We start from the raw sequence: 12,542 nt of genomic DNA, 5'->3' as shown, positions 1-12,542 counted from the left end.
AAAGAATGCGTCCCTTAACCGTAGGCTATTGTTTTTACAAGATGCCAAACAAACCCAGAAGGTTGATATGTAATTCTTCATATGATACAATTATAAATCATTAAATTCATTCTCTGCAACAGACTCATTTAATAGTTCGATACTCATTATAAAAGGTGTTAATCCAGTGAAAGCCTTTTAATAGGAGCACTTTAGTCACAGCCCAATGTTCCCTTTATCCAACTGTTCCAATAAACCAAACAGAATAAAAACAATAGCAATCATTTCATAACAATAGCAAGGGTATCATTTTATGAAGCTCTAGTCCCATCAACAACTTGCAATTCTATAACACCTTTAATATAGAAAACATCCCACCGTGCTTCACAGAAGAATAATTAGATAAAAATTGACACCAGCCAATGAAAGGGATATTGGGAGGGATTACTAAAAGCTTGGTAAAAGCGGCAGGTTTTAAGGAGTCTTAAATACTGATAAACTGGACGGTTTGAGCTAATTGAACTCCAGCAGTATCTGTATGCACACTTAGGAATCGCCAAGCTTTGGGTCTGGCCAACCAGTACCCGTGTCCTGGGTTTAAGCAAGTAAGATGTGTCCCTATGGAGAGAGGTTGCGCACTCCATATTAGGCAAATAGAATCTTAACTTAATTGGATTCCTCAGTAACAACAGAAAATGCTGGAAAAACTCAGCAAGTCAGGCAACATCCGTGGAGAGAAATTTGAGTTGACGTTTCGGGTTTGACCCTTCTTCAAAACTGGAGAGAAAAGGAACTAGATCGAAGGCAGGGCTGCGATCGGACAAAAGAATAAAAGAACCAAAAGAAGTAAAAGAGATTAGAAGCTAGACGAGATGGTAATAGGCTGTGATTAGGTGTAAAGTGTACTGGCAGGGCAAAAGATAGCTGCCAGGTGTGAGAGAGAAACAAAAGGAAAGGGGGGGGGGAAAGGAAAGGAGTGGAAAAATATAAGTGAAAATGAAATAGGGGCCGAGGTTATGATCTGAAATTGTTGAACTCGATATTGAGACCGGAAGGCTGCAGACTGCCTAATCGGAAGATGAGGTGCTGTTCCTCGAGTTTACGTTGAGCTTCCGTGGAACAGTACAAGAGGCCAAGGACGGTGAGGTCCGAGTGGGAATGGAGCGGTGAATTGAAATGACAGGCGACCGGAAGCTCGGGGTCACCCTTACGGACTGAACGGAGGTGTTCCGCAAAGCGGTCACCCAATCTGCGTTTGGTCTCCCCAATGTAGAGGAGACCGCATCGTGAGCAGCGAATACAGTATACTAGATTGCGAGAAGTACAAGTAAATCGCTGTTTCACCTGGAAGGGGTGTTTGGGGCCCTGGACAGTGGGGAGGGGGGAGGTATAGGGGCAGGTGTTACATCTCCTCCGCTTGCACGGGAAGGATTCCTCAGTAGTTTGGTTTGGTTAAGAAACCTGTAAGCATGGTGATGGCTTCTGTTTTTGTCAAACATTCAGCTGACCAAAGAAATCTTGGTGGTGTCTTGCGAGGCAATGAAGCCATTTACATTTCAGAGCAGAGGTATGAGAAGAACACAGAAACACCCACACAACATCAAGGGGAAACCAGCGGACAACTTGGAGCTTAGCTCGGTTCAAATGCTCACCGTGTGCTGCACAACCACCTGGGAGGGGGTGACCACTTTGTCACAATAACTTTGATCATCATTAGCAGCCGCTACAGATACACAATAACTTTGATCATCATTAGCAGCCGCTACAGATACACACCATTCCCAAGATCCTCAGCCTAAACCAATCGTGGAGCAGCAGCTTTTCAGTGGGAGGGTAAAAGGAATCAATCTGAGCCTGAAAGATTTCTTCCTTAAAATAAATGAAACCTTTTACACAGATTGGCACTGAGTGCATGCATGTACATGGACCAATAATCAGTGTTAATATAAGCCATTTCTTGTCACAGGCATTGAAATTCTCATAGACCTGCTTTGCAACTCACATAATACTTACAGGTATTACTGTGCTAAATGAATTTATTTCCTGAATGTATTCTGTGTCATGTCACAGCAGTCACTATGAAGCTGTCCTCAGTGAAATACAATTACGCACCCCACAGATGTATCTCCTGCACATTGTCAGTCTTTACCATGTTATTTTGTCCAGGCAATATGAGGCACAAAGGAGTTTCAAGGAACATATATCCCTTTTTCCCCTTTGGCCTGGTGTAGACTGAAATTATAAAAATCTAAATCAAATCTTTCCAATATTAAGAGGCTTAGCTTGTTAAAAAAAAATCACAACGTAAATAATTTTGATAAACCACAGTTCAGATGCTGTCATGTAATGTTTAAACTGAGAATGCATCTTAGTTGCATTTCAAGTTCTAGTATTTTGATTCCAGCAGTACGTGGTACTTATCCATTTCAGGTCAATTTCACACATATTCAAGCCTTCTCTTGTTTTTTTTTATTTTTTTAAAAAGGATCTTGTATTCATGAAAAAATATTTGTTGAGTCTTTTTCCTCTCGTTTACAAACGTCAAACCAAATGACACAAATCACGCTTAAGCACATTAGCCTCGGACTTGTAGGGGGCCACGATCCAGGCAGTTACGCTGGAATTGTGCCCTCCAACACTGACCCCGGCAGAGTATGGTGGGTGAGTGGAAGGACACCTCATCTGCCTGTAGTTGGTGGGCACCTGCGCCAATATAGACGGACCTGACACACCAATGCTGCTGGGAACTCCAATGCTTTCTGCCAACCGGGGGCAGGGGCAAAGGCAGGGTGTCCACTTACCTCCACTGGAGAAATGATGTATTGATCCTCTTCAATACTAAAAATGTTTTTAAAACTGGAGGCCTGTAGGCCTCATCTCACTGGGTATACCTGCCTCCAATCTCATACTGGGTTCCACTGAGGTTTGAGAAGCCAGAACGCCCATTATACGGAGTCCTTGCCCTAGTCATGCCCTCAGCTCTGCCCACTCTGCATCACTGGCTTTGTAAGGGGCGGGCAAAGTGTTCCCCCCCTTAAGTGGCTGACAGGGAACTCCCAGCTTGAGTGGTGGCCAGAGTGTGCCAGAAGGTCGAAGCAGATTTGGTCCCATCATCACATCACTTACACATGACAACATTGTGATGATAATGTACAGCTCTTGTAGCTCTTCTCCCTCACAACAAAAAAATCTTTGCCAAACATTATACATTGCCCTTTAAAGGGCAATGTTAATCTGCTGATGGGAGTACTTTCAATAATAAAATATTTTTTATAACACGGGATATGAAAGAAAAGAATGAAAGACTTGCATTTATATAGCACCTTTCACACCCAATGAAATACTTTTGAAATGTAGTCACTGTTGTAATGTAGGAAAGGAACCAGGTACTGTCCAATACCTGGGCTAGTGTTGGGTCTGTGCCTAAATCATGGTGATCTGGGGTTAGTGGCATACATCTTAACCCTTATGTTGAGCTAATGTCCAATCCTCTGTGGAAACAGCCTGGTATTGAGGCCGATACACGCACGATAGTTTATACTGAAGTATTCTGGCTCTTGGAGGACTGGAGTTAGAGGACTGGGGCTGGCATGTGACATATTTGGTGATCTAGTTGAGGCTTCCCCCCACTTGTACCCAGGCATTATCATCCCAATTTTGGACTTCAACATCTCCAAATCTGAAAGCTGAACTTCTCCAAGCAACCATCCTGTCTAACAGTTACAGCAATCTCTGCCTTACTCAGCTGATTTTGAATTGAGGCCGTCACAACGCACATTACTGCAATAAAAAGGTGTACAACAATTTCAAACACCTTAAATATTATGACAAGGTGGTTTGCAGTTGAAGTACTGAATTCCCTTTGCACCTTTCAAGGGACGTGTATAACATCTGGGAAAATAATTCTCTCTAAATTTGTAATGCTAAATATTACAGCAACACTGGAGAAATATGCAAGCCACCAAACATCCCATCATTACTCAAAAACGTTGTCATGTTACGTTGGGCTTCAAAAAGAAAGCTCCCACGATTCTTAAATATAAATAACCTCCTGCTCTTAAGGGAATAAGTGGTGAAAGGGTTAAATTTCAGCCATCTCCCATAGAAAATGGAACTCTGTCGCTTTAAACCAAATTTGTGCTAATCTTAAGCTTAAGAGTCAGCCAGCTGTGTGCATTAAATGCCTAAGGGCAGTCGAGCTCTTTACACGCAGCATGCTTGAAGGGTTAAAGAACATGCTCATTACCATACAGCTAATTTTCTGTCAGTGCTACTTATCATTTGCAAAGCGATAGCAGAGACTGTGGCCGTCTTTGAGCACTGACATGAGGTGGCAGCGACTGTCAGCAGCAAGACAGCAGCACCCTTTGGCTGGCACTTGCAGTGCATGCTAATGAGCAAAAGACACATCCTGGGGTGAAAGGTCAAAGCAATTATCAAATAATACCTTATTAAAAACAGTAAGTTACATCAACTTCAACTGCCATGCAAAAAAAAAATCATAAGATGAGAGGTGTCACAGGTCTGAGCAAGCAGTTTGCATGAACACTCTAAACAGAGTAGATAATATCAACAATTATCCAGTGGTGATTCATTAGAGTGAGGTATTATTCCATTATATGGCTCTGTATGTGACAGTGAGTGAGAGTGACAAGAAGCACTTGAATCACATTATGGATTAATAAGCAGCTGGGGCACTGTGTGGGCTGCCTGCTGCGATGACATACCTCTTGCTTACTGAGCCTGCATACAGCTGAATCTTGGCTCCTGAAGATAGACCCCCATTAGTACTGTTGGCTCCTCGGTATGTAAATGCAGCAGTGCTTTTAGCAATTATTTTTAGAATCAGTCAAGGAGTTCCAAAGTCTGAACTCGTCACAGTGCCAGATGCTGTACTTCCGATGGATGCATTGAAACAACACCTGGATTACTCATACCAGTTGGAAAGAACCAAGTCCATAACTGTAATTTGCAACAAGAGTTTGTGAATGACCATGGAAAGAGTTAGGACGTTCCATCCAATTGGTTCAATAACATTTTTAATTACAGAGAAACTAAAATGTACAAATAATGGTGACTTTCTTATTTTGGAATTCATTACATTTATATGGCAAACATGACTGTATTTCTACTTTTTGCACCTTCCATGCATTATCCTTATCCATTAGTCTCCACACATTACTTCCTCCAGCCAGGAAACAGGGTGAACAGCGAATGGGTTGCACTATAGGTTTCAGGCTTGGCTCAGTGGTAGCACTCTCACCTGAGAGTCTGGAGGTCACGTGCTCAAGTCCCACTCCAGTACTGAGGGAGTGCTGCACTGTCGGAGGTGCTGTCTTTTGGATGAAACGTTAAACCTGCCCTCTCAGGTGGATGTAAAAGATCTCATGGCACTATTTGAAGAAGAACAGGGGAGTTCTCCTGGTGTCCTAGCCAACATTTATCCTTCAACCAACACCGAAGCCAGATGTGCTGATCATTTATTTCATTGCTTTGTGGGACCTTATGTGTGTAAATTGGCTGCCGTGTTTTCTACATTCCAACAGTGACTACATTTCAAAAGTACCTTAGTGACTGTAAAGTGCTTTGGAACGTATAAATGCAAGTTCTTTATTTTTTTTTCTTTCAACCGTACTTTTAGCAGTAATGATATTCCATATCTCAGTTGGCATGAGGTGTAGATACCTCCAAACAAGATGTAAGAAGACTCAGGCTTCACAAAATGGACATCTTTTCTCACATCCAAGGAGAAAACTGACAAAATACGCTATGCAAGCGGTTAATAAACCCCACTACTGATAGTTAATACCTTACCTCATATTGCTCATATAGCACTTCACTGATGCGCAGTGCCACTCAAATGTTATATACCCCACACCACACATGTAGTTAATACTCTGAATCAAATATTTAGTTAACATAAGAATTAGTAGCAGGAGTAGGCCATACGGCCCCTCGAGCCTGCTCCGCCATTCAATAAGATCATGGCTGATCTTCGACCTCAACTCCACTTTACCGCCCGATCCCCATATCCGTTGACTCCCCTAGCCAGAAACGAGAAATCGGTCTGCAGTATCTTACTTCACATTTCCATCATTTCACCAATTGCTGTACTATAATTAATTTGATCAAGGACTTTTCTAGAATCTCTATGGGAGAGACCTGAAAGCTTTTGTCTGCAAGCGATTTGGAGTATCAGTATAGCGAATACTTTATTGAATCTCTATATGTGACTTTAAAAGTTCTGTCAATGATCATGCTAAAAATTCTTCCTGGGAGTTTTAGGAGACTCCATTTGGGGAATGCTATATGGCGAATATGGGAATTCTATGGTGGGAGTTATATAGAAGCTGGACACTGGAGCTTTAGAATCATAGAATGGTTACAGCACGGAAGGCGGCCATTCAGCCCGTCGAGCCTGTGCTGGCTCTCTGCAAGAGCACTTCAGCTAGTCCCACTCCCCCGCCCTTTCCCCGTATCCTTGCAATTTTTTTCCCTTCAGGTACTTATCCAACTCCCTTTTGGAAAGCCGTGATTGAGTCTGCCTCCACCACCCTTTCAGGCAGTGCATTCTAGATCCTAACCACTCGCTGCGTATAAAAGTTTTTTCTTATGTCGCCTTTGGTTCTTCTGCCAATCACCTTAAATCTGTGAGCTCTGGTTTTCGACCCTTCTGCCAATGGGATCAGTTTCTCTCTATCTACTCTGTCCAGATCCCTCATGATTTTGAACACCTCTATCAAATCTCCGCTCAATCTTCTCTGCTCTAAGGAGAACAACCCCAGCTTCTCCCATCTATCCACGTAACTGAAGTCCCTCATCCCTGGAATCATTCTCGTAAATCTTTTCTGCACCCTCCCTAAGGTCTTCACATCCTTCCTAAAGTGCGGCGCCCAGAATTGAGGCTGAATCAGTGTTGTATACAGGTTCATCCTAATTTTCACGCTTTTGTACTCTATGCCTCTATTCATGAAGCCCAGGATCCCGTATGCACTTTTAACTGCTTTCTCGACCTGCCCTGCCACCTTCAACGATTTGTGCACATATATCCCCAGGTCTCTGTTCATGCACCCCCTTTAGGATTGTACCCTTTAGTTTATATTTCCTCTCTTCATTCTTTCTACCAAAATGTATCACTTCGCACTTTTCTGCGTTAAATTTTATAACCGGATATGCCAGCTAGAAGGCCCCGAGGCCAGTAGCCAGACCCACAGCTGTGGACATCAGAAGCCTGCAGCTGCACTCCTGTTTTCACCCTCAAATCCTGACACAAGGTCCTCCCAAAGGGCTGGCCTGCACTGGGGATGTAACTGTGCCCAGACCATCACAGTTAGGTGTCTCAGCCTGGACAGACACAGCGCATTGTGCACAAGGGGCTTGGGGAGGGGGGAGGCATGAAATCAGCCCCTACGTGCAAAAAGTGCAAGTTAGACTATCTCCAAATCCACTAAATCCCTATCTTTCCCTCCCATTCTCAGGACTGTATCTGCCTCTCACTATTATTTTTAACACTGAAGACTGCTGTTTCCAGCTATGACTACCTGTCGACGTAGAACTAGATTTCTAAATAAAATTTCACTAATATTGCTTAAGGACCATCAAATAGTGATCCACGCATTTCTAAGTTTTACTTTAAGCCTGTGTGATCCCTTGGTACATTCTCTATTATGATTTTTTACCCCGTATTTGACTGAAGATTGTGGTTAGTCTGACATATAAATCATTGTTATTGAAGCAACTCACTGACATTACCTGAGTCACACAGTATAATTGTTATAGGACATACTGTGAGGTAAGTGAACAGAACGTGGGATGAATAACTAGATTCAGAAATGGTCATTTATGTTAAGTTCATCTTTTTTTCTGTGATCTGCTTCTGCTTAATGCAGATAGTTCCAAAGACTCGTACACAAAGTGCCAGTACTCGTGTTCGCTGTCAGTGCACCTGCAGTTTCAGTTAACAAATGAACATGCTATACATGTTGATGTTTGGGGCAGGTCTGGCTGGCTTTCTGTTTGTGACGGCAGCTGTTTTCAACTCTGTGAATGGCAAAAGTCCATGTAATCAATACAATTATTGCTTATGATGGCTAAATCTCAGCCGGCAGAGTTATTACCAACTGTAGCAAGTATGGAGAAGATTAATTTAAGAGTTGAATCGGGGCTGTGGCTGATGGACATCGTGCTTGAGGCAGCAGCATTTTTGATGGCTATTTTAGTCCCTGCAGAAGCAAACCCCTAGTGAGAAAGTAAAATAAGGAATAATAGTGCAATGTTACATCTGATTTTATTAAAGTTGGGTGGGGCAGAGGGTGGAGTGATGGGGGGCGGGAGTGTGGACTGCTGGACAGAAGGGAAAAACTTCCGGCCCTGGTGAGATCTCACTCCTTGAACAGTCTGATAGAGAACTCTTAGACACACCCATTAGTTGGTGCCCGCAATTAGCCCTTAACAATTCAGAACCTACAATTGTGACTACAAACACTTTAAAATCCTTGAAGGTCAAAAAACTCACAAGCAACTGCAAGAAAAAATGCCTCCAAAAGCTCCATACAGCTTTCCCTGAGAACAGCTGAGGATTCCTTATATAGCCTTTGAAATGGCTGCGCTGGGCCTTGTACTGCCCATGGTTGGTTGGCGGCAGCTGGAAGTCAGAAGACCAAAGCGGGACGTCCAATTTTCCCTCCATCTCTCTGGAAGGCACTGATTCTTAGTGCCTTATGGTTCCATGGGAAGCAGGCAGCCTTCTTGCCCCTCACCCAAGTAACCGTTCTTCCCATGGAAAGCTATTGGACCATGGAAGGCATGGAAATCGAGGCTACTCCTGTTCTAACCTAACATTCATTTTTGTGCACTTTTCAGCAAGGGTCAATGGATGGTAAATGAGAACCCTGGCTGATTTTTGTCCTCCCTAGTATTGATACACTGAGGGCAACAGTAGTGTCCCAACTCAGATAAGCAAATTCTGCAGAGACTAGAGCTTGTTCCTGGTTTGTATGGTGTAGTGCTACACTGGGTGGTTCCTCTACTTACTGTGCCATCAGAGAAGCTCCTTATAACCTTTATTTCTTTCATTGTATATAGGAACCTTTCTTACCTATATACTGTAAAATATCCAAATGAAGTGTGTGCGTGTATGTATATAATATATTATGCATGAAGAACAGACTCTATTGATTACAGTTTTCAGACTATAATGTATGCTATTATCTTTTGCGTTACATAAATGACCTCCAATCTATAATAATCCACCTCATTCTTTTAAGCATTATATGACATTTTCAATCACTCCTATAACCCAGTGGATAGTAAATTACCACTACATTCCTCAACTGCAGTGAAAATTTCAAAACTATGTACTGTATGATACTCAATTTTGAATGACGACCTAAACAGGGATAATAAGCTAGGTTGATTTGTTTTTCTCCCTTCAGAGCATAGCAACGCCTCTAGTAAGCTTTTAAAAAGGAGTAAGTCATGGTTCCCATGTGAAGTGTTTCTGTGCCAGAAACATATGGAGATATCAGGACTCCAGGTTCAAACATTGGCCCGGATATTCCGATCCTTATGGGTGTGTACGTGCTGTGTACCCACCCGTAGGGGCATCGGAAATGTCGGTTTCAGGCCTGCACAGCGCATGCACTAAAAACCGGCATTTCCGATCTGTCAAGAATGCTCTTGACGGATTGGACGCCTGCCCTGCGGGCGGATAGTTCTGCTTTCTGGAGACCCTCCGCCCGCAGAAAACCCTTAGAAATCTTACGCCTGGTAAAAGCGTAAGGCCTGCTTTTACCAGGATAAGAGTTGAAAAAAGTAAAAAAAATAAAAAACATTTCAGTCATTTATCATTTAAAAATACTTTAAAAAGTAAGTTTATTTTTAGCCCCGTAAAAAACTTTAATTTTTTTCAAAAAATTAAATTTTTGTTTCAAATATTCATTGTAATTTCAACTCATTAAAAAAATGTATTTAGTGTTTTGAAGTGTTTTTGGGGTGATCTACATTCATATATTTGACAGGTCTATCTGTCAAGTGTATGAAGGGAGATTCCCTTCTTTGATTGACTTCCCACGTGATCCCAGGGACGCTTGTGAACCGCCTGCGCCCCTTGGATACGTGGGCCCTGCACACTTGGAGTTCGAGAGGCCCAGCATCGGAACTATACGCACCTCGGGAGCCCTCGGGTAAGTGTGTAGATTTTTTCCAGATCGGTGGCTTCCGCACGCTGGAAGCCTCCGATCAGAAAATACGGCCCAATATCCTGCTACCTATAAATGGACTAAGTTTAAACTTGTGGCTTTTTGTTATATCTGCGGACAGTCACTGGGGTAGAATTTCCTGCAGGGATGTGCAGGAAACTTTCGTTTAACCAGAGGTTAAAAGTCCGGAAAGCTCTATCTACCGGCAAAATTCAGGAGCCGTTTCCTGTAAGTTTTTTTACTTCTCGTTGCTTTTTTTTCCTCAGTCAGGCTCTGCAAGGTCTGTAGCTAAGCAACAGCTTCAGCTAGAGACGCTTGGAGCTGCAGCCGACTGTTTTGAAGCTGTTGCTAAGCAACAGGGTTTGTTGATTCACACGGAGCTGAAAAGCTCTGTACGTTTTAACATTAGCGCTGGTTTATACGGCAGTTTTGATGGGATGGCACCAACTCGGTCCCGTCAGTGCCGGATACCAGAAAGTTTCCTGTAATTGGGAAGTTACGCCCAAAATTACACCCTTTCGTGCTCATATTTTGCAGATGTCAATTTACGCTTAAATTTCCTGCCAATCTATTCGCATACACCGGAACGTAAAAATTGGCACAAGCAAGCGGAAATCAGCATAAATGATTCGAGACCCAAGGAAAGCGTGGAACTTGCACTATATATTCCTTTTTTAAGTATAAAAATTAAAATTTCAATCCGTCTAAGCACCATTCATATACATTAGGCATGGCATGTTTAAGAACATGCAATCATGGAATTTTTAATGTAACTCATACTGATGCCATAAAAAACCCAGAAAATATAGTGAAGATAATTTTTTTTTTAAATCGCGAAAATCGTAATAAAACACCAGAAAAATAATTGCCTCCTGCTGCGTCTAAAATTCTGGGCATTGTTTTACACCCTTTGTGAACCAGCAATAATTGCAGGAAATTTGCTTGCACGGCTCGTTAGTGTAGGAATGGAGTCACTTTAATGAATCGAGGTGCGTCCGAGTGCAAGGATCAATAGACGGTTGTGAAAGAGGAAATTCAGGCGTAATGTAATTATGTGCATAACACCGCTGCGCTCGAGTTTCCTCAAGCTTTTATACACAGGAAATTCCATGCCTGTAAGTCTGTCTGATGTGTGTAAACATTTACAACTATAATGTTCATGACATGGAGATTCACTGCAACAGAAAATAAATCCACGAGTACTTTTCAGATACGAAAAATACAATGCAAGACCTGTCTAAAAGTAATCGTCTGAAATTATTCATCGTTCTGCTTCCTTCCTATCTCAGATGGCCGCGCTCCAGAGTCCCTTTTATGGAGATAAAATGAATCTCTTTTCTCTCTGTAAAAAGATAGAACAATGTGACTACCCACCTCTTCCAGCAGAGCACTATTCTGAAAAGGTAAGTGCTCAACTGAGCTGATGATCAAAGAAGTGTTTGGCAATGGAGACAATCAACATTTGGGAAATGTATTTGAATGCAGTGATTGCAACAGTGCTAACAGATTGTCAGACTTCAGATGTGGAACAAAGGCTGAGCCATGTGTCAGATTTCCATTCAGAACAAGATATGAGCAATATTTAAAAACTGGATCATAGAAACATAGAAGATAGGAGCAGGAGTAGGCCATTCGGCCCCTCGAGCCTGCTCCGCCATTCAATGAGATCATGGCTGGCCATCCAAATTCAGTACCCTGTCCCTGCCTTCTCCCCATATCCCTTTAGCCTTAAGAAATATATCCAACTCCTTCTTGAATATATTTAATGAACTGGCCTCCACCGCCCTCTGTGGCAGAGAATTCCACAGGTTCACCACTCTCTGGGTGAAGAAATTCCTCATCTCAGTCCTAAATGGCTTACCCCTTATCCTTAGACTATGACCCCTGGTTCTGGACTCCCCTGCCATCGGAAACATCCTTCCTGCATCTAGTCTGTCCAGGCCTGACAGAATTTTATAGGTTTCGATGAGATTCCCCTCTCAATCTTCTAAACTCCAGTGAGTACAAGCCCAATCGACCCAATCTCTCCTCATACGTCATTCCTGCCATCCCAGGTATCAGCCTGGTGAATCTTTGCTGCACTCCTTCCATGGCAAGAACGTCCTTCCTCAGATAAGGCGACCAAAACTGCACACAATACTCAAGGTGCGGTCTCACTAAGGCCCTGTACAACTGCAGCAAGACATCCTTGTTCCTGTACTCGAACCCTCTTGCTACGAAGGCCAACATACCATTTGCCTTCTTAACCGCCTGCTGCACCTGCATGCTTACCTTCAGCGACTGGTGCACAAGAACACCCAGGTCTCTTTGCACTTCCCCTTCTCCCAATCTATTGCCATTCAAATAATAATCTGCCTTCCTGTT

The 12,542-nt window shown here is 42.8% G+C and overlaps 1 protein-coding gene across 5 annotated transcripts in view; it reads left to right on the top strand.

Moving 5' to 3' along the window:
* The window catches only part of LOC147101762 (serine/threonine-protein kinase Nek6-like), a 334,143-nt gene that overhangs the window by 297,045 nt on the left and 24,556 nt on the right, over positions 1 to 12,542 (top strand). For 4 of the 5 annotated variants that reach the window (XM_085965669.1, XM_085965668.1, XM_085965666.1 and 1 more), the window contains exon 9: positions 11,468 to 11,581. The exons of the other annotated variant lie outside the window; for it this stretch is intronic. In XM_085965669.1, coding sequence (XP_085821795.1) covers positions 11,468 to 11,581 — 114 coding nt within the window. The remainder of the gene's footprint in view (positions 1 to 11,467; positions 11,582 to 12,542) is intronic. 5 annotated transcript variants of the gene reach the window in all.

Source organism: Somniosus microcephalus, chromosome 23 (genome assembly GCF_052327205.1).
Source record: "Somniosus microcephalus isolate GS21.2 chromosome 23, FLI_Smic_1.0, whole genome shotgun sequence".
NCBI classification, from domain to species: Eukaryota; Metazoa; Chordata; class Chondrichthyes; order Squaliformes; family Somniosidae; genus Somniosus; species Somniosus microcephalus.
This window is presented reverse-complemented; position numbering and strand designations above follow the sequence as displayed.